The following is a 20,587-nucleotide window of genomic DNA, read 5'->3' on the forward strand; positions in this document are numbered from 1 at the left end:
CAAACTCAGTTCCTCATTTTACTATCTTTACAAACTACACATTAACGGTGCATTCTGTAGTTTTTGGGGAAGAAGTTGAATTGATTTTGAAGAAAGAAACTCTGTGTGTGGCCAAGTTCCCAACATGTGAGCGAGTAGACGTTTCGAAGAGATGACGCTGTCGTCTCGAGCGGCGGTGGGAGTCCGGAGTCATTCTGCTGCCAGACACTCAGCTGGTAACACAGAAAAGAGGAAGTGAACCTCTCAGTTGTGTGGGAAAGAGCTGCAGCACACCATGTACAACAGAAATATTCTGTATATGATAGAAGCTATCGCCCCCACAGTGTTGTGGTGTGACCTCTGTGTGTCAAACATGTTCGTGCCATCATTGAACACTGAGCTGTACTGGTAGTATTAGCTCGACCTCCACAGACGACATCTTGAATCAGAGAAGTCAGATACTGAACTTTAATCAGACTCACTTCACTGCCTGTGTTTAGACAGTTCACTGTGCACCGGGATACTGGACTTCCTCAGCAACAAACCACAAAACGTCAGGATGGGAGGCCGCACATCATCCACCCTCATCCTTAACACTGGCACACCACAGGAGTGTGTCCTCAGCCCACTCCTCTACTCGCTCTTCACCCAGGACTGCTCCCCCATCCACCCCACCAACACCATGATGACACGGCCATCGTAGGACTGATACCAAACAACAACGAGTCAGCCTTCATATATTCCAGATTCATTTCTCATAATGTGAAATATTTCACCATCATTTGTTTTAGTTTTGATGATAAGGACAAGAATCAAAAATCCAGTGTCTCAAAATATACGATTATTACATGAGACGGTTAAGAAAAAGGATTTTTGATATAAAGATGTTGACCTTCCGCAAAGTATGGCTCCAAGGCATCAGCCAATCAGCTCCCCGGGGCAACTTGCAATCATTCACACACACAGGTAACAGAGGATTATAGAAACATTTATGGCCTCTAGGGTCGTAACACCACGACCTTCATACTTGATCTTTGGACCTGCAACTGCTTCAAAATGGGTCCAGATGTCTCTCCCGACTTTTTCAAATCAATTACAGATCAATGCTGAGCCACTTAGACTCTCCCATTGTAGTGTTTGTGGCCAGGAAAAGTCACCAGCTGGTCTCAATCACAATCACTCAGAAGAAGTTAAGATCAAATTCACGCGACTTTCTGTGATCGCCTACATCGATGGTCGAAGACAGGAGCTTCTGCAGGACCTTTGTGGAGTTTATTGTAGAGAACCCTTTCTGCCACTGGGAGTAAACAAAACTACAGCTTTAATCTATTGTCTTCAGAAGTTCAACAGTTCTGCGTTCTACATGTTGACATTCTCACAGCTCTCAGATCTTTTACTTGCTTCTCGTTGGGATGTTCGTCTTGTATACACGTCAAAATATTCAAAACAAGATCAGTCTTTCTCTGTTTCTGTGTTTTGTACTCGCTGTCATCACTAACAGACCATACTAAGCTTCACACTGAGAGCTGTGGTGGAGACGGAAGGTGTGAAGTGTGACATCATGCAAAAGAAAAGTGTGAACTTCTCATGAACAGACTTGTCCAATTCTTCCTAATTTGTTATTTTAATAATCGAATATACTGATTGTGCATAAAAGTTTGGCCAAATTCATCAAATCCAGTTCCTCATTTTAGTATTTCCAGAACTTCCCATCACATAAAAGGTGCACTCTAGTTTTTGAGAGGAAATTTATAGATTTTGAACGAACTGAATAAACAAGCTTTCATCAAATGACAACCTAATCTCGTAAATGTATTTTATTGAGAAACCCTCCAATGTCCATCCCTCGCCCATCCAGAATTCAAACCTCCCCCTCCAGTGTCCAACTCTCAGCTTCTAGAAATCAAACCTCGCCCTCAAGTGTCCGAATCTCGGCTTCCAGATTTCAACCCTTGCATTCCAGAAATCAAACCTCGCCCTCCAGTTTCCAACCCTCGTCTTCCAGCATCCAAAAGTCGCCATCCAGAAATCGACCCTGAATTTCTAGAGCTTATCTTTGGCCTTCCAGGGCCCGACCCTAACCCTCCAGCATCCAACCCTAACCCTCCAGCGTCCAACCCTTACCCTCCAGCACCCAACCCTAACCCCACAACATCCAACCCTAACCCTCCAGCGTCCACTCCTCGCCCTCCAGTGTTCCATCGTCCTCGACTTGCAGACAAACAAAACATTGAACAAATTCTTGCAGACCCAGACAGATTCTTATGTAACAGAGAGTCAGTGGTGCAGGGTTTCCCAGCCAGCAGTCCGGCCTCAAGAGAGTTTCAGCCTTCATCTTCGCCGCTGGCCTCCAGGGGGGTCTGGCCCACGCCTTCGCCACCGGCCTCCAGTGGATCCCAGTCCACGCCTTCGCCGCCGGCCTGTAGTGGATCCCAGTCCACGCCTTCGCCGCCGGCCTGCAGTGGGCCTTCAGCTTTGTCTTCGCCGCCGGCCTCCAGGGACTGCCAGCCTACGTCTTCGTCTTCGTCGCCGGCCTCCAGAACGCCTTCGTCTTCGTCCCCGACCTCTTGTCGGTCCCAGCCCACATCCCTGGCCTCAAGTGGATCCCAGTCCTCGCCTCCACCCTCCTGTTTGTTTGGACTTTGATCCTTCCCCTGACCCACCTCCACCCTCCCGGCTTCACTTGGACTTATGTTTTGAGGGACATCTGGGAGCTGTCCCTTGGTGGGGGGGGGAGAAAACTCGGCTGCCCGCCTCCTTACCCACACCCGCTCCCACGAACACATCACCCCTGTTCTGCAAAACTTACACTGGCTCCCTGTCTCACATCGAATCAACTTCAAGCTCCTCCTCCTCACCCACAAAGCCCTACATAACCAGGCCCCTGCCTACCTCACACACTTGCTCCACCACCACACTCCCTCCCGCAACCTCCGATCATCCGACGCAAACCTCCTCTCACACCTGCTCAGGACCAAGCACCGCACCTGGGGCGACAGAGCCTTCTCCATAGCTGCCCCCTCCCTCTGGAACGCCCTCCCCAAACACATCTGTGACTGTTCTAACCCATCCACCTTCAAATCATTACTTAAGACCCACCTTTTTAAATCTGCTTTTAACCTGCAACAATAGCTGTCTTTCTCTGTTCCCCATATCAGTTTTCGTAATCACAAACACACATAGTTATTGGTCCTTCTATGTACTTTTAATTTATTTCTCTGTATTTTTCCTCTGTATTTGGTTTTATGTTAAGCATCTTTGAGAGCTGTAAAAGTGCTGTATAAAATAAAAGGTATTATTAATGTGGGTACTTGTATTTGATTTCCATGTCTTTGTATCATGTCTTGTGTCTTATGTTTTGATTTTCCTTGGACTTGAGTTTTGCATTTTGCAGTTTTTTTATTTGAACTTTGCCTTTGATTTGTACTTTGTCCTTTTGTTTGTACTTTGTCTTGTTGTTCTTGGTTGCTACTTTGCTACGTTGCTCATGAGGGAAATGTTGGATCTCTGTGAATAAATGAATCCAGGAGTTTGTTCTGAACCTGCTCAGTTTGTAACGTGTCATGACTTCTGTTGTGAGTTGGTGCTGTTGTACAAATAAAGAGCGATTGACTGATTCGGTTCTTTATCCGCACAAAAGCAACAATCAAATATCTGATCAGATGAAGGTCAGACATTTAGAGAACAACAGTTAAAGCTTTAGTTCTGCTCTTTATTAATGCAAATATCTCGCAAGTAGCTTCCAACGCACTACCTGAACTGATTGTTAACCACTTTATGACACTTTGACTACGAGCTGTCAAACTTCTTGTGAACTTAACTTCGATGTTGAACCACAAACTTAAAACACTTGATGAAACTACGACTCTGAATGATGCTGACAACAGACGGCACCAAACAGAATCTAACAGCAAAGTTCTTACCTGCAGTGACTTTACATCCCAGAACAAAGACCAGCAGGCAGCTGCAGATATTCAACCTCATCTTCTCTCAGACTGAAGCGACTGAACTGACCACAGTTTCCATCTGTGCTGAGAACAGAAACTCAGCTGTCTGGGTGTTCACACCCAGGCCCACGAAAGTGACGATCTACGCCACATGATGTCGCCATTTTCTCTCTTTATTTCTTCTTTTTCGGGCGCCCAAAGAATCTTGGGATATGTGAGGCCACGAAGGATCGTAGTGGTGCATCCTTCAAAAACAGGGAGAAGAAGGAACATCTGGAGGAGCCTTCAGACTAGGACAGCCTTCAAATGCTCCTCTGAAGGATGCAGACCTGAACTGAGACACAGCCACTGAGTTCATGATCCATGTGAGACCAAAAAAAGAAGATGAAGCTGTCAGAGCACAGAGAAAGTCAACAGTGTGTTGACTGTGTGTGGACGTGTGTGACACTGACACTCATAGTGTCCATCCAACAAAGCTATTTCCACCAAATCATATATATAATTAACCCTTTAGGCGCCGGGTTTTATTTTAAAAAATACTAGATTTTGACATCTAAATTTCAGAAGGCTCTGGCTTGAATGTAGTTTGAGATAGAGACAAAGTGTAAATGAGACAAATATTGAGAATGACCTAAAGTTTATGAAGGGAGTAATTTTTCCCATCTAATTTGCATATTATGACGTCATATGGTAGCGGCCATATTGGATTATGTAATTTCCATGAAATACCTGGTATTTTGAAAGAGAGTTGAACTCATTTCATCAGATTCATCCCCTCCATCCATTTGTTATGTTGTCCACACATCAAATGAACAGGGAAAAAGTAAATTGTAAGCCAACAGTCGTAAACTAGAACTATTAGTACACCACAAAACTCATGTAAAAATTATGCGTTTTTTTTACCCACCATCCCCCCCATTGGAGAACACTTTTTTTTCTTCCCTTTTTCTTGTTTTCTCTTCTCTTCTTCTTTATTATTATTTATTATTATTATTATTATTATTATTATTATTATTATTATTATTATTATTATATGATAATAATAACAGTAGGCGTCTTTTAGCTGTAGAGGCCTTATCTGTGCCCATCTATCCAGATAAAAGTTTGTAATATTTGTAGAGTGTGGAGCCTCTCATTGCAAGGCATAGAGACAATAAGAACTATATATATATATATATATATATATATATATATATATATAGATATATATATATATATATATATATATATACATATATATATATATTTACATTTACATCATACCATTCATGAAACCGTGAACTTGGAATTAGTTCATGTCAGCCTAAATACTGATGAGCATTTGTCTCCATTGTTATAAGATACCAGAAATCATCAGTCAGAAAGAGGGACAAAAAAACTATAGACCTTGAATCATTGCTTAGCTTTCTGTCACCACGATATCCAATTTGCTCATCAAAGGGCTTTCTCCATATACTTCATCTCTCAAGTAAGCCCAGCCACCATTACCATCATCATCATCATCATCATCATTTCCAGCCCTGTTCTGCCTTCCCCTGTTGCCCCTACGACACCCATCAGCCTTTCTACGAACACTTCACCCACGTCTCCCCCTGCTATCCCCTCTAGTGTTGTGAGAAGAGTTGGACTCGTGTGTGCTTTGTGCTTCGTGAACACTGCTGCGGCGCATAGCTGCACCGCTGCCGCGGATGGAGGCTACGTGACCGTCGCGGTGGAATGAGTGAACACTAACGCTGACACCCAGCGCTATTCTCACCACCACCGCTACTTCTACCACATCCATTCGCTTCCCTACTGATACTACGAGTTCGTGTATCATTTCCATTCCCACTTATTGGGCAAAGGATCGCGTGTTAGTGCTTGTGCGTTTTCCTCGCTCTGCGCGGCACCGCCATTGCTATGCAAAGACGCACCGTGACTAGCAAGCTCACTAATCATCCGACCGTCATCTCCCGAAGCTAGATTTTCCACTTCAGAATCAGAATCACCGAATAGGAGCTCAATCACTTCCTAAGTGTCAACTTTTTGCATGCCATTGTCGTTTATTTCGTCTCAATAACGTCTGAATCCAGCAGTACCCCTTCAGCAAAATGGCTTCCTGGCGCACTGTCTCCGCACTCTCACCCCACAGTTTGCATGGGACTTCCTCGAACATTTTGCATTGAAGCAAGACGTTTTTATGAGCTAAGGTCTAAGTATAGGATGTCTGCCAACTAGTGGTGGGGAGTATGAACAACATGTAACACTCTATTGGGAGAAAACAGCTGTTTTGTTCAGTACCGCGGTGTGTCGCAAATTTGCGACTCTGGCGCCTAAAGGGTTAATGGGTTCACTGTCACGGCTCGGTCATTCTCTTGAATTTACCATTTAAATGACCGTTTGTATGGAAAACTCTATTTAGCTGCTAATGATGCCTGTTTCGGCTTCCTCCGATACTTAAATAGCACCGCTCAGAAGAGGAAGCAACACACAAAGAAATGCCACTCACAAAGTCCGCAAGAGTGCCAAATTTATTATTACTCTCAGAGAGAGGGAAACAAAAACCAGGAGCAAACAAAAGAGGGACAGGAGACCCCGGCAAAAAGAAACCAAATATGTGAGGATGTGGGACCAGCCACACAATGGGCCGTCGCTCCCGCACCTTACCCCTGAACTGCCTAAATGATCGCTAAACCTAAAACAAAAGGCGAACAACAAAACTGCCGGTGATCTCCAGCCCTGACAGCAGAATAACAAAGACAGTCAACCCTCAGCACCCAAGGCGCAGGGGGGGGGGGAAGAAAGGACTTCGTAACCTGGCTCGAACCATCAGGCCAGGAGGAAACAGGAGGAGAAGAGCCTCCGCCGGTGTGCTGCTGCTCGTGTGTCATTCCCCCGTGTCGCTGTACTCTCGCCCTTATAACACCTCCGCCCACTCCAGAGTCCCGATTCCGCTCAGGTGTGCTCAGCTAACGGGGGAGGAGTGCTACCTGCAAGAGAAAGAAACACAGAGAAAGACAGAGAGAGAAACGCACGCCAGCCCCACGTAACACCCCCACCCTAAAACAGTGAATGGGGGAAGCACCGCTACTATCATTCACGCTTCATAGTCCATAACAGTGCGATAAAGCGTCGGCCACGACGTTCTCTCGGCCCTTTACTTGTCGGATCATGATGTTAAAGGATTATAGGAACAATGCCCAGCACATTAGTCTATGATTTGTATTCCGCATTTGATTTATAAACATGAGGGGGTTGTGATCAGTATAAACGACAACGGGCGCGCTAGCAGAGCCGACGTAAACCTCAAAATGCTTGAGGGCCAAAACAAGTGCGAGAGCCTCCTTCTCAGTCGTGGAATATACTCGTTGATGCTTATTAAACTTCTTAGAGAAGTATGAGACAGGATGCTCCACATCATCATCCCCATCCTGGAGCAGGACAGCCCCTGCCCCTGCGTCGCTGGCATCAACAGCCAGTTTAAACGGGCGGTCAAACGCAGGCGCCGCCAGGACCGGCGCATGAGCCAACAACGCCTTCACGCATTCAAATGCTCGCTGACAACTTTCAGACCAGTGGAAACGCGTTTTGGGGCTCAACAGATCGGTAAGAGGGGCGGCTACAGCAGAAAAATTATTACAGAAACATCTGTAGTACCCCGCCATCCCTAAGAAGCGACGCAGCTACCGACAGGATCCAGGAGCAGGGAACGACCGTATGGCCTCAATTTTCGAGTTCACTGGTTTAACTGGGCCCTGTCCCACAACTTTTCCTAAGTACTCAACAGTAGCTCGCCAAAAACTCACACTTAGCCAGATTATGCGTGAGATTTGCTTCGCACAACCTCGTGAACACCACTTTAAGCTGTCGAATATGTTCATGCCACGAGTTCGAATAAATCACAATATCGTCCAGATATGCCCGCACCCCGACAAGCCTGATAAGACTATGTTTACAAGCCGTTGAAAGGTAGCAGGTGCATTTCGCACCCCAAAGGGCATCACTGTATACTGCAGGAATGCCCCCAGTGTCACAAATGCAGAAATCTCCCTTGCCCGCGAAGTCAGCGGCACCTGCCAATACCCTTTTAACAGGCCAAGCTTTGTTACATACGTGGCGTTCCCGACATGGTCAACACAGTCTTCAACTCGGGGAAGAGGATAACAGTCTGGCTTAGTGACCCCATTAACCTTATGGAAGTCTGTGCAGAACCGATCTGAGCCATCAGACTTATCAGCTGATAGACATGGTGAGCTCCATGAACTGGAGCTGGGCTCTGCAATGCCATTTTCCAGCATATAGGTGACCTGCTGTTGTAAACGGAGGCGCTTATTGGGGTTAACCCGGTATGGATGCTGCTTAATTGGCGGCGAATCGCCAACATCAATGTCATGCTGCAGCACTTTCGTCCTCGTCGGCACATCTGAAAACAGAGAGAGGTGGGATTTTATCAGACTGACCACATCCTCATGCTGAGTTAAATGCGGGAGACACACATCAAGTTTAGACAGCATTTCAAAGTTTTTCAACCGTCCCTGGACCATAACAGCAGACGGTCCAGTGATATCTTCATCGTCCGACACAGCTGGGGCCACCAGAGCCTCCGGGGAATCAGCACCGGACAGCGCCCCAGTCCCCTGCACCTCATTAATCACTTCAGCACTGGACAGCGACACAACCACCGTCTTCACTGTATTGACAGGGACAGATTCTCTGTCCAGGTAAGGCTTCAACATATTTATGTGACACAACCTACTCTTCCATCAGTGTTCAGGCGTCGTGATTATGTAATCTCTGTGATTTACTTTCCTCGGACTAGATATGGTCCGTTATAACTAGCCTGCAAAGTAGAACCAGGAATAGGTGACAACATCAGCAGTTTGTCACCTGGGTCGAAAGATCTACTCTTCGCACCCACATCAAACCACGTTTTCATCTTCATTTGAGCAACGGACATATTTTCTTTTGCTAACTCACAAGCGTGGTGAAGCCTGGAACGAAAATCACTTACATAATCACACAGATTTTTTTGTTCGTCACCACCCAGCCACTTTTCCTGCAGTAGTTTGAGAGGGCCACACACCGTGTGTGCAAACACTAGCTCCGCTGGGCTGAACCCCAAAGACTCTTGAACCACCTCTCGGGCTGTAAAAAGGAGATGGACACCCTCATCCCAGTCCTTATTGGACTCAATGCAGTAAGTGCGGAGCATAGATTTTAAAGTCTGATGGAAACGTTCAATCGCCCCCTGACTTTCTGGGTGATAAGCACTAGAGTAGTAATGAGTGATGTCCAACTGCTTCAGCACTTGTGCGAAAATTCGTGACATGAAGTTGGATCCCTGGTCAGTTTGCACTATTTTAGGTAAACCAAACATCAAGAAAAACTTCAACAGGGCTTTCACAACGGTTTTAGTCGTAATTTTTCGCAGAGGAACAGCTTCAGGAAATCGAGTTGCTGAGCACATGATGGTTAAGAGAAACTTGTTACCCGCTTTTGTCCGTGGCAAAGGACCAACACAGTCCACAATAACTCGCTCAAATAGCTGTGTCACCACTGGAATCGGGTAAAGCGGGAAGGGTGGAATGGTCTGATTCGGTTTACCCGCAACCTGGCACACGTGACAGGTTTTACAGTATTGTCTCACGTCACGCTTTAACCCTGGCCAGAAAAAACATTGTAGAATACGATCATACGTTTTATTAACCACTAATTGGCCAGCGAGTGGATTATCATGAGCTAGTACTAGAATTTCCTGCCGGCAAGGTTTCGGAACTACCACTTGAGTCAGTGTACCCCCGTTAAACATCTCTTCTGTCCGGCTCAAATCGTCCGAGTGACCGCACAGACTGTAAATACCTCTGGGAACCCCTGGCTCAGGTCATCGGAGTGCTCCGACAGTGGAACAGCCGTAACTTCAGGGTTTAGCAACACTTTACCCCCAGCCAAGTCGTTACCCAAAATGAAAGAAACCCCACTAATGGGAAACTGCGGGCTTACCCCCACCACCACGGGCCCCTTCACCAACTCAGAGTCTAGATGAAGCGTGTGCAAAGGTACACGTACTGCATACCACAACCTCGAACCAAGACTTTAAAGTTAATAGAGGACGTATCTGAAAATGGAAGCACCCCTTCCAGGATGACCGATTGTGAGGCTGCACTATCCCTCAGGATGGTAACGGGGATTTTCGATGACTGTTCTGATAGGGACACGGAGCCTTTCATAAGAAACGGGGCATACACATCAAGATTGGACTCAACTAGACTAGGCTGCGTAGGCCCGAACTGTATTTTCGGGGAAACTTCTGTTTTCAACAGGTTTACAGCTTTTGGGGATTTATTTTGATTTTCTAAAGCAAAACATTGACTTATGGTGTCTCTGTGCTTTTTACAATAAAAACTGATTGGCCTGTCCTATGTGTCAGCACTTTCTTTATTAGGAGGCTTAGCCTTATCTTGAAGATGTGACTTTATAGGGAAAGCAAAAGGATTGGCTACAGGTGCACCACGTTCAGCGGACAGGTGAGGCCGCTCAAAGTTATACCTATGCGTAAGAACATACTCATCCGCCAGGACCACCGCGTCAGAGACTGTGGATGCTTTCTGTTCGTTCACATACGTGGCGATCCTGTCTGGTAAGCAGTTCTTAAATTCCTCCAGTAATATCAGATTACGCAGGCTAACATAATCAGCTACACTTGTAGCCCGACACCAACGATCAAACATAATTTCTTTATTGGGACCAAATTCCTGATAGGTATGGTCATCAGTTTTCTTTAAGCGGCGAAACTTCTGGCGATACGCCTCTGGCACCAACTCATACACTCTCGGCACAGCTGATTTGACCTTTTCGTACTCCAGACTCGACTCAGGTGACATGGATGTGTAAGCATCTTGGGCTTTGCCTGTAAAGACACTTTGCAAAAGTAATGGCCAAATGGTCTTAGGCCATTTTAACGTTTCTTCACAGAGTGAAGTATTTATCCACATCCTGTTTACTAAAGGGAGGGACCAAACGAACGCACTTATTAACATCAAAATCGGGCGCCTTCAGGTCGAGTTCCTTCAAGCAAATTTGTTTATCAGCGTCGATTTTCCTAGATTGTAATTCATAATCAAGTTCTTTCTCTTTTTTTGCCAGTCGGCGCATTTCTATGTCCAACTCCTTCAAGCGGAGCTGTACCGTCGGATCTGTCCTCCCTGCAGATGAAGTCTCTGCGACCACAGTGGTGTCACAAGGAAAAACCCCCTCATCAGTCAAAGCTGTCACCAACTCCGACTTTACCACCTACTTTTTCGCCTGTTTAAGCAAAGTGACACAAAAATGGTCCGCAATAGCCAACAAGTTGCCTTTCGTGCAAGTATGTAACTTATCCAAAGTAGGCTGTTCTACAAAGTCCTCAAGGTTAAACTCCATTTTCAGGAGCAAATGACACCACCACCCCGACAGAAAAAACAAATCCCTGTTAAGTCAATACAAACAGGGAAATATCCCATGCACACAAAACTCAATGGTCAGCAGCAGCAACACCCAAAATGAGAGGAAAAAAAAAAAACAACAGTGGCACATACAAAAAAAAGAAGTAGGCAATGTGGTTTCACAGCAAACCATACAAAATCACAGCAGCTCTCTCGTCAGACCACGCTTAATGACGGAAAAGGGACGCACAGTTATGATACCGTTTATTTATACAAGCAAATGTTCTGACGCAAAAATCACAGCTATACGCCTAGGCATAGCAAAAAAAAAAAAATTGTCAGAATGCCGCACCACACCTTCAACAGCTTACGGACTATTCATGCAGTAAACCGCATCCCCGACGAGCCCCCAAATATGTTACGGCTTCCTCCGATACTTAAATAGCACGGCTCAAACAACAAAGTCTGCAAGAATGCCAAATATATTATTACTCTCAGAGAGAGGGAAACAAAACCAGGAGCAAACAAAAGAGGGACAGGAGACCCCGGAAAAAAGAAACCAAACATGGGAGGATGCGGGACCAGCCACACAATGGGCCGTCGCTCCCACATCTTACCCCTGAACTGCCTAAATGATCGCTAAACCTAAAACAAAAGGCGAACAACAAAACTGCCGGTGATCTCCAGCCCTGAAAGCAGAATAACAAAGACAATCAACCCTGAGCACCCAAGGCGCGGGGGGGGGGAGAAAGGACTTCGTAACCTGGCTCGAACCATCAGGCCAGGAGGAGTCACAGCAGTCAGCGACGAAGTCAGTGGGTGGAAGAGGATTATATCCTTCTATCAGGAGGTGAGAAATTGGAGAGATGTGAGAAAACTTCATTAAAAACCACACTGACATCTTTAACGATGCCTTGCTCAAGATTGAAACGTTCTCTTGATATCATGATGATGTTGGTAAGTAAATGATCAAAACTAAATGTTGATGTTTTTTAATAAATAATGTGCATTTACAGAGAGATTTAAACTCAAACGGGGAACAAAGGCACGAGAAGGAAGTTCTTACAGAAAACATGATTTGTTTCAACGAGCCGAGTCGTCTGGACATTTGTTGAAGTCTGAACGTGTCAGAGGCTGCGTACCATGTTTGTCCAAAGTGTTCCATGTCACATTCACAATACATGTTTGTTACCTGACCTGTACATCAGAAGTGGAGGGGATACACCTGCAGTGTGAAACTACTGGATGTTTGTGATGTCAGAGTGACATCAGTGGATATTTGTAAGGACATGTCAGTACATCTCCAGTCGTGTTTCTGGTGACCAAATCTGGGTGTTTTAACAGAGACTGCTGGTCATTTTAAACCGTGTATGTGGCATCAAAACTGGATATTTCTTTGCTGGAAGTTGGGCCATCTGTAGTTGTGTGTATGGCGACTAAACCAGGCGTCGTTAAGGAAACTCGGGAACATTTTCAGACAAGTTTGTAGCGACCAGAGCAGGTACTTTAAGCCAAACCACGATGTGATGAAGTGTTTTTTCTGTCCAAATCCAACCAGAACATCAGCACAACATTGTGACAAGAGAGAAATTCAAACGTAAACAAGCGTAAAGTTGCAACATAAAGAAGTAAAAGCTTCAGGTTATTTGCGGTTTTCCAGAACTGTACAAACATTTATTTTGCAGACTGGGTCGGTTTGACAAGCAAGAATCTAAAAATAACAAATGTTGTATTGTAAAAAAATTTATCTTTCTGATATTTACATAAATCACAAGTCAAATATTATACATGTTCACAGTTTAAATAAAACAACTGACATCATCAACCCAAGTCATGTCTGACATCACAAACAGCTGATTGGTCACTTTGGATGCTTTCAAGATGTTTTGGGGTTCTGCAGTAAACAGTACGTGTTGTCAGTCGGCTGTGAACAACCTGTGGATCCAGAGACAATCACAAAAAATTACTTTTCATTCATTATTTGATGATGTAGACTTTTATTCCTGTTATCTCAAATTTTACACTCAAATGGTCGTTTTAATGGAAAATTCCCATCGGTAGTTTTTGTAGATTTCCACTTTGTTCGTTCTCTCGTTTTACTTTGCTTTATTTGGAATAACAAAAAATGCAATCGGCCTCGTTTAGCATCTCATGTTATAAACTTCACAGAGGAGCTGAAGCTTAAAGTTACCTTCATTATTATTTCCACCGATGAAAGTCTCGCAGATCTCAGAGTACGGGGACTCGTCAGGTCCAGAAGTTTCTGTGAGGAAAAATGATAATATGATGAATATGAACTGTTTTGTCTTCAGAATATTTGGTTATAAATGTCTGTAAAGTCTTTACCGGTCGTCTTTTCCATCAGTTGACGGTCGGGGATGGTGTAATATGTGGGATCATTTGGGTTTGATCCACCTATTAAAACATTTAGAAGCAAAAACTATCAATTAGAACCAACTTACAATTAATGTTAGCATGCTAACTAGCTAGCCCTGCCCCGCAGCAGCTGGTGGACATAATGCCCACTATTTTATGTGATTATGAATTCAACAACTGGCCAATTCTTACATATTGCACCTTTTTAAGGAAATTAAACTCTTTTGTAACCATAATGTCCTGTAATCTGAAAAACTGTATGAACTTTCATCTAACACATTCTTATCTATTTAGAGCTCTTGTTCATTGGGCAAATGTTATAATTATGATATAAAGAAATACCAATTATGAGACAACTATTGTGTCATGAATGTCAGGGATGGTAAGTCAACATAATATTCTTTGGGATTGTGAGAGAAATGTTCAAATGTCCCTTCTTATTTTGATATATTGTTCTTGCATATGAAACTTAACAATATAGATACATTATTATTTATGTAAAGTGAAATATTGTGATAGTTTTGTGGTTGCAGTATGAGTGGGGGACGGTGAAGCCTCTTCTGTGTTATGGTTAGGGTTAGGTTAAGTGTTTTGACCTTCGGTTGACGTTACACACACAACAATGGTTGAAGTGTATAAGAAGTTCATGTGTATCATGAGACGGATGTGGAGATGATTTGAATAATGTTTTGATAGAGATCATATGTGATATTGTGACTATTACAACTGAGTGTATTGTTTTCTATCCTCTGTTTAGTCACCATCTATTCATGCTCTCACTTGCAAGCAATAAAGAACTTCTAGAAAATAAACATTGTAAGATTCGACCAGATATGTATACGGTGCGTTACGGCTCCGGTCTGGTTTTGCTCCGCCACCATTTGTGTTTCGAGTCCACCACGCCGAGTACGGTCGGACAACTGGCGTCACGAGACCAAGGAGTTCCCGCGATAATCACATAACTGCTTGCGACCGCAGTTATAGGTATGTGCTATAAAAACAACAACATGAAGTTTTCCCGACCGAAGGATTATTAGAAGAGCTTGTGTCTGTCTCTTTTTTGAGATATTTGCTGTGTCTCAGTTCAGGGTCTGCATCCTCTGAAGGACTCGGCCTTTGTGGTCTTTGAAGGCGAGTCCTTCAGAGAGACCTTGTTAACCTCGTCAGCCGTTGTTAAATGTGACGGTCTAGCCTTTGGAGCATTTCCTGGTTGTGTCACCAGATGTTTTACCCTTACGTCACCATTTCTGCCGCCCAGGCCCGCGACAGTGACGATCTACGCCACGTGATGTCCCATTCTCTCTCTTTCTTTCTTTCTTTCTTTCTTCTTTTTCAGGCTTGCAAAGAATAGTGGGCTATGTGAGGCCACGAAGGATCGTAGTGGTGCATCCTCCAGAAACAGGGAAAAGAAGGAGCATCTGGACGAGCCTTCAGATTGGGACAGCCTTCAGGCCGCGTTGTGACATAATTGGCCTTCAAATGCTCCTCTGAAGGATGCAGACCTGAACTGAGACACAGCAGGTGTTGTTTCTGTACGTGACTTCCTGTCTGCTCGGTGCTAAATTCAGCTGTCGTGCTCCGGCATCCGCCAGAAATAGAAGTCCTGCGTATCTGTTTTTGAGGGCTTCAAACTGCCGGAGCTGGATGGAGCAGATAAGCAAGGCAGTGGACCTGGTGGAGGTTAACAGATAATGGTTGAAGTGTATAAGAAGTTCAAGTGTATCATGAGACGGATGTGGAGATGATTTGAATAATGTTTTGATAGAGATCATATGTGATATTGTGACTGTTACAACTGAGTGTATTGTTTTCTATCCTCTCTTCAGTCATCATCTATTCATGCTCTCACTTGCAAGCAATAAAGAACTTCTAGAAAATAAACATTGTGTTGTGTTTTGATCAACTTTCATCCTGAGATTCCACCAGATATGTATACGGTGCGTTACGGCTCCGGTCTGGTTTTGCTCCGCCACCGTTTGTGTTTCGAGTCCACCACGCCGAGTACGGTCGGACAACTGGCGTCACGAGACCGAGGAGTTCCCGCGATAATCACATAACCACTCGCGAACGCAGTTATAGGTATGTACTATAAAAACAACAACATGAAGTGTTCCCGACCAAAGGATTATTAGAACAGCTTGTGTTTGTCTCTTGTTTGAGATATTTGCTGTGTCTCAGTTCAGGGTCTGCATCCTCTGAAGGACTCGGCCTCTGAAGGACTCGGCCTTTGTGGTCTTTGAAGGCGAGTCCTTCAGAGAGACCTTGTTAACCTCGTCAGCCGTTGTTAAATGTGACGGTCTAGCCTTTGGAGCATTTCCTGGTTGTGTCACCAGATGTTTTACCCTTACGTCACGATTTCTGCTTCCCAGGCCCGCGACAGTGACTATCTACGCCATGTGATGTCCCCATTTTCTCTCTTTCTTTCTACTTTTTCGGGCACGCAAAGAATCTTGGGATATGTGAAGCCACGAAGGATTGTAGCAGTGCATCCTCCAGAAACAGGGAAAAGAAGGAGCATCTGGAGGAGCCTTCGGATTGTGACAGACTTCAGGCGGCGTTGTGACATAATTGGCCTTCAAATGCTCCTCTGAAGGATGAAGACCTGAACTGAGACACAGCAGTTATTGTTTCGCTGTGTGACTTTCTGTCTGCTCGGTGCTAAATTCAGCTGAATTGCTGCGTCGTGCTCCGGCATCCGCCAGAAATAGAAGTCCTGCGTATTGTTGAGGGCTTCAGACTGCCGGAGCTGGACGGAGCAGATACGCAGCGCAGTGGACCTGGCGGAGGTTAACAGATAGACTACAGTGAAACTTATCAGCTCCGCCACACGGCGGACACTCATCTGGTGGAATCGTGAAGTCATCTGCAGTAAACAAGCAACTTTTTTTGGCCCTTCGTAAAGGTAGTGGAGACAAGTTGAATTATTTACCTGTATATTCTACCATGCAGTATGCATCCGTAGGTACAGGGACTCGTTCTACACCTGCAGGAAGAATCAAAAATAGAAGAATACTCATTTGTATATATGAAGTGGTACTTACATACATTAATACAGCTTATTTGGTTCAAGTCATATAAATCAGGCTGGCCACCGTCTGTGTACTTTAGGAAACTCAGCACAAATCCCTCAGTGTGGGATTTCATTTCACATCAGTCTGGATCCTGACAGAAAGAGGAAGGAGGAAGTTTTTTATAGAATGAAACACTTCTTATTTCTCACCGTTTGTAACCTGAAACTCTGCTCCACCCTTTATCTCATCATAGATATGGCATCTTTCCTCAGTTCCTATGAAAAAGAGTGTGAATGTCACAGAACTGATAATCTGTTGAGTAATAATCTACTGAGACAAAAACATATATGAGTTATAACCTGTATCTGACTTTCTGATGTCATTTTTACAAATTAGAAACGTGTTCAAATATAAATTAACATATTAAAGTGTGCAGAATATGTTACACTCATACTGTGTCAGGTTTTATTTACCTCGTCTTTTAAACCTGCATCTATGAATCAGGTAGAAGATGAGGAGGAGGATGATGAGGAGCAAGGGGACAACGATACCTATCACCAAAGGGAGAGGTGGTTTTTGTTCTGGAGGAGCGACTGGAAGACAAATTCATAATTAATAACTCAGTAAGACTTGGTAAGACTTCAGATCATCATTGTAGACCTACTTGTACTTGATGATGGTGATGCTGTAGTAGTAAGTGTCGTCATAGTCGGCTTCGTAGTTGTAGTTCTCTTCTTAGTTCTCTTCTTAGTCGGCTTCTTAGTCGTAGTTGGCTTTGTAGTCGGCATCGTAATCGTAGTCGGCATCGTAGTCGTAGTCGGCATTGTGGTCGTAGTCGGCTTCATAGTCGTAGTTGTAGTCGGCATCGTAGTCATAGTCGTAGTCGGCTTCATAGTCGTAGTTGTAGTCGTAGTCGGCTTCGTAGTTGTTGGTGGTGGTGTGGTTTTCTTTTTTCCTTGCGAGTGGGGCAGAAACAAGATTCAGTTCAGTTTGGAAATCCTATCAAACTTATAAAAATGTACATTAAACAAATCCACAATACATTCATGACAACTAAAAATCTTAATTCAGAATATCTCCTATTACCCTTTAATGTTGTTTTGATTTGTAACTATGGACCATTGAGTTGTACTGAGTTTAGATATAACAGCAATTAAACGTGTCAACAGTCGATCATAAAGTTCTTGTGTTAAAATGACCTGACACTAAGAGATTATTCATGACTCTGTAGTAAACATCTTAAAATGATGTTCTAACTCAAACTTCAGATCTTTCCTCCAGTTTTTGATCTATAATTAAATCTTGACTTCTGATATCTCAGTGAGAGAAAAAGATATGTTTAAATCCTCTAAATCAAACTGAATTAAGACTATAGTCACGATAGTATCGAGTCTTCACCTTTCAAATTCAAACAGTCTTTCATGAAAACAGCCGGTGATTTAACATTACACAGATGGTTCTGTTTAATATTGTTGTTATGAATGTAATTAAATAGTTTCTAAGTGACTTGATGAAGACGTTTTCTAGTCTGAGACACACTTCTTTCATTATTGTGGTCATTTGTTTTTGTGAGTTCAACTGGCATTCAGAGCACGTCGTGCACTCGACTTCCTTCATCAGACCACAAACCCACAGGTTTAACTTTAACACAGTGTCAAAGAAACATGTCTGCACTGACTGTAGATCTGTGTCTGTTTGAATAACTCCTCACGTCTTCATGCTGTTGGTTTTATTTGTGTTTGAGCTCTTTTAGATTTCACCAATATAAAAACCTGTTTTTATCTTCCTGTTGTTGTTCTTTCCCTTCTTGCCTGTTTGTCTGGTTGCTGTAGGTGTCTCAGTGTTCTCTGCTGGTGTTAATGCTGCAGTTGTTGCTGCTGTTTGTCTTCTTGTTGGTTTAGCTGCAGTTTGAGTTGTTGGTGTTGAGTTATTTTAGGTGAAGCCTCGGTACGTTCAGTGTTCAGAGGACATTTACACTATAAACACAAACACATCTTCACCACAGAGACTAAATCAGACACTCACACTCTATAAAAAGCCTAGGTGTAGCCAATAAGCTACACCCACAGGCCTGTTACCTTAGCTTAGCTTAGCACAGAGACTGGAAACAGGGGAAACAGTTAGCTTCCTCTGTTCAAAGGTAACAAATCAACTGACCAGCACCTCTAACCACCTGATCACACAGAGACTCACTGCTAAAAGCTCAACTGTCAGATCAGGTGTAATTATAAGAAAGAGGAGTTCACACCAGGCACGTTGTTCTACAGGAGAACAATGTTGGAGAATGTTGGTTCTGCTCAGCTAACCAGCAACTAGCTGAGCTTCATATTTAACTGACAGGTATGAAAGTGACATCAATCCTCTTATCTAACTCTCAGCAAGAAAACTGAAAAGCTCATTTCCCAAAATTGTGAAATATTCTTTAAAATTATGAATATTTGACTCATATTTCTTTGTTCCTCTCTGACTTCTTGTCTCTCACCTCTGTCAGATGTCTCAGCTTCCATCACAGTCAGGTACACAGCAGGTTTTCCATCACAGTAGTAAAGTCCAGAGTCACGAGGCTGCACGTATGTTAAAGTCAACGTCTTGTCCACATGTGAAACATAAACCCATATGTTTTCTTGTACTTCACTCCCGTCTTTGCTCCATGTTGGAACATGTGATCCTCCAACATCACGAGGACAGTTCAGAGTGATGCTTGTCTTCTCTGTAGCCTTATATCTGGTTGTTCCTGTACACAACAAACAAAACAAGATTCATTTAACGTACTGTCATAAAATGATCACTCATATTCAGGAGAAAGTCAGTGGCTGTGTGAAGAGATTTGCTCAGAATAAGAATTACTGCCGTGTCCGGATGTGTGAGTTACTTCATATTTTGTAGATATAGTCTGTTAACCTTTATTCACAGTCAGCAGTAAACCTGCTCTCCAGACTGTACTGTACGTTATAGACATTTACAGTACTGTGCATGTGTCCACAGTTATATCTGCATCTTCTTGTTTGATAAGATAATTTCCTCTTATTTTACCAGTTAAATATCTGCAGTCTCTCACCTCTGTCAGATGTCTCAGCTTCCATCACAGTCAGGTACGCAGCAAGTTTTCCATCACAGTAGTAAAGTCCAGAGTCATGAGTCATGAGCTGTCCTATAGTCAACGTCTTGGTCACAGGTGAAACATGAACCCGTTCATCTTGTTGTACTTCATGCCTGTCTTGTCTCCATGTTGGAACATGTGATACTCCAACATCAAGAGGACAGTTCAGAGTGACAGTGGTCGACTTTGGAGCAATAAGTCTGGTTGTTCCTGTACACAACAAACAAAACAAGATTCATTTAATGTACCATCATAAAATGATCACACATAATAATCAACTGTTTCATTACATATTGTGATATATATAGTTGTTAAACATTTAGCTAAGAAACTAGATGTTGAGACAAGAAGAGGAAACAAAGTGTGATGTTACCTGATGGGATCACCGTCAGCTCCACAGCTGCTGCATTATTACACAAGTATGTTCCAGAGTCTGAGACGGTAACACTGAGAATGTAAAGTGATTTATCTGCCAGTGAACTGTATCGTCTGCCTGGATCAGCAATGTGTTTCTTATCCGCGTCACCATCACCTGTAAGAATGTCAACTCTGTGTCCGTTCGTCTCTCTGCTCCACGTCACTTCACCCTCCACAGAGTGAAGACAAGGCAGAGAGACTGGCTGCTTCTCCTCAACTACTTCATGTTTTATTGCTGCAAAAGAAACAATTTACACTTTTACAATAACATACACATCTGTCTGCATCTTAATACTGCAAGAAACTTAAAAGTGATTTAATATCAGAGTACTTATTGAACACGACCTTAAGTTAAAC

The 20,587-nt window shown here is 43.6% G+C and overlaps 1 protein-coding gene across 1 annotated transcript in view; it reads right to left on the reverse strand.

Annotated features, from left to right (window-relative positions):
• LOC115577173 (hemicentin-1-like) overlaps window positions 1-20,587 on the reverse strand; it is a 37,518-nt gene that overhangs the window by 16,198 nt on the left and 733 nt on the right. Inside the window, exons 2-4 of the mRNA XM_030410065.1 lie at window positions 20,187-20,465; window positions 19,772-20,023; window positions 19,196-19,447 (exon numbers count right to left, since the gene is read on the reverse strand). Of these exons, the coding sequence (XP_030265925.1) occupies window positions 19,196-19,447; window positions 19,772-20,023; window positions 20,187-20,465 (783 nt within the window). The remainder of the gene's footprint in view (window positions 1-19,195; window positions 19,448-19,771; window positions 20,024-20,186; window positions 20,466-20,587) is intronic.

Source organism: Sparus aurata, chromosome 3, assembly GCF_900880675.1.
Source record: "Sparus aurata chromosome 3, fSpaAur1.1, whole genome shotgun sequence".
NCBI lineage: Eukaryota > Metazoa > Chordata > Actinopteri > Spariformes > Sparidae > Sparus > Sparus aurata.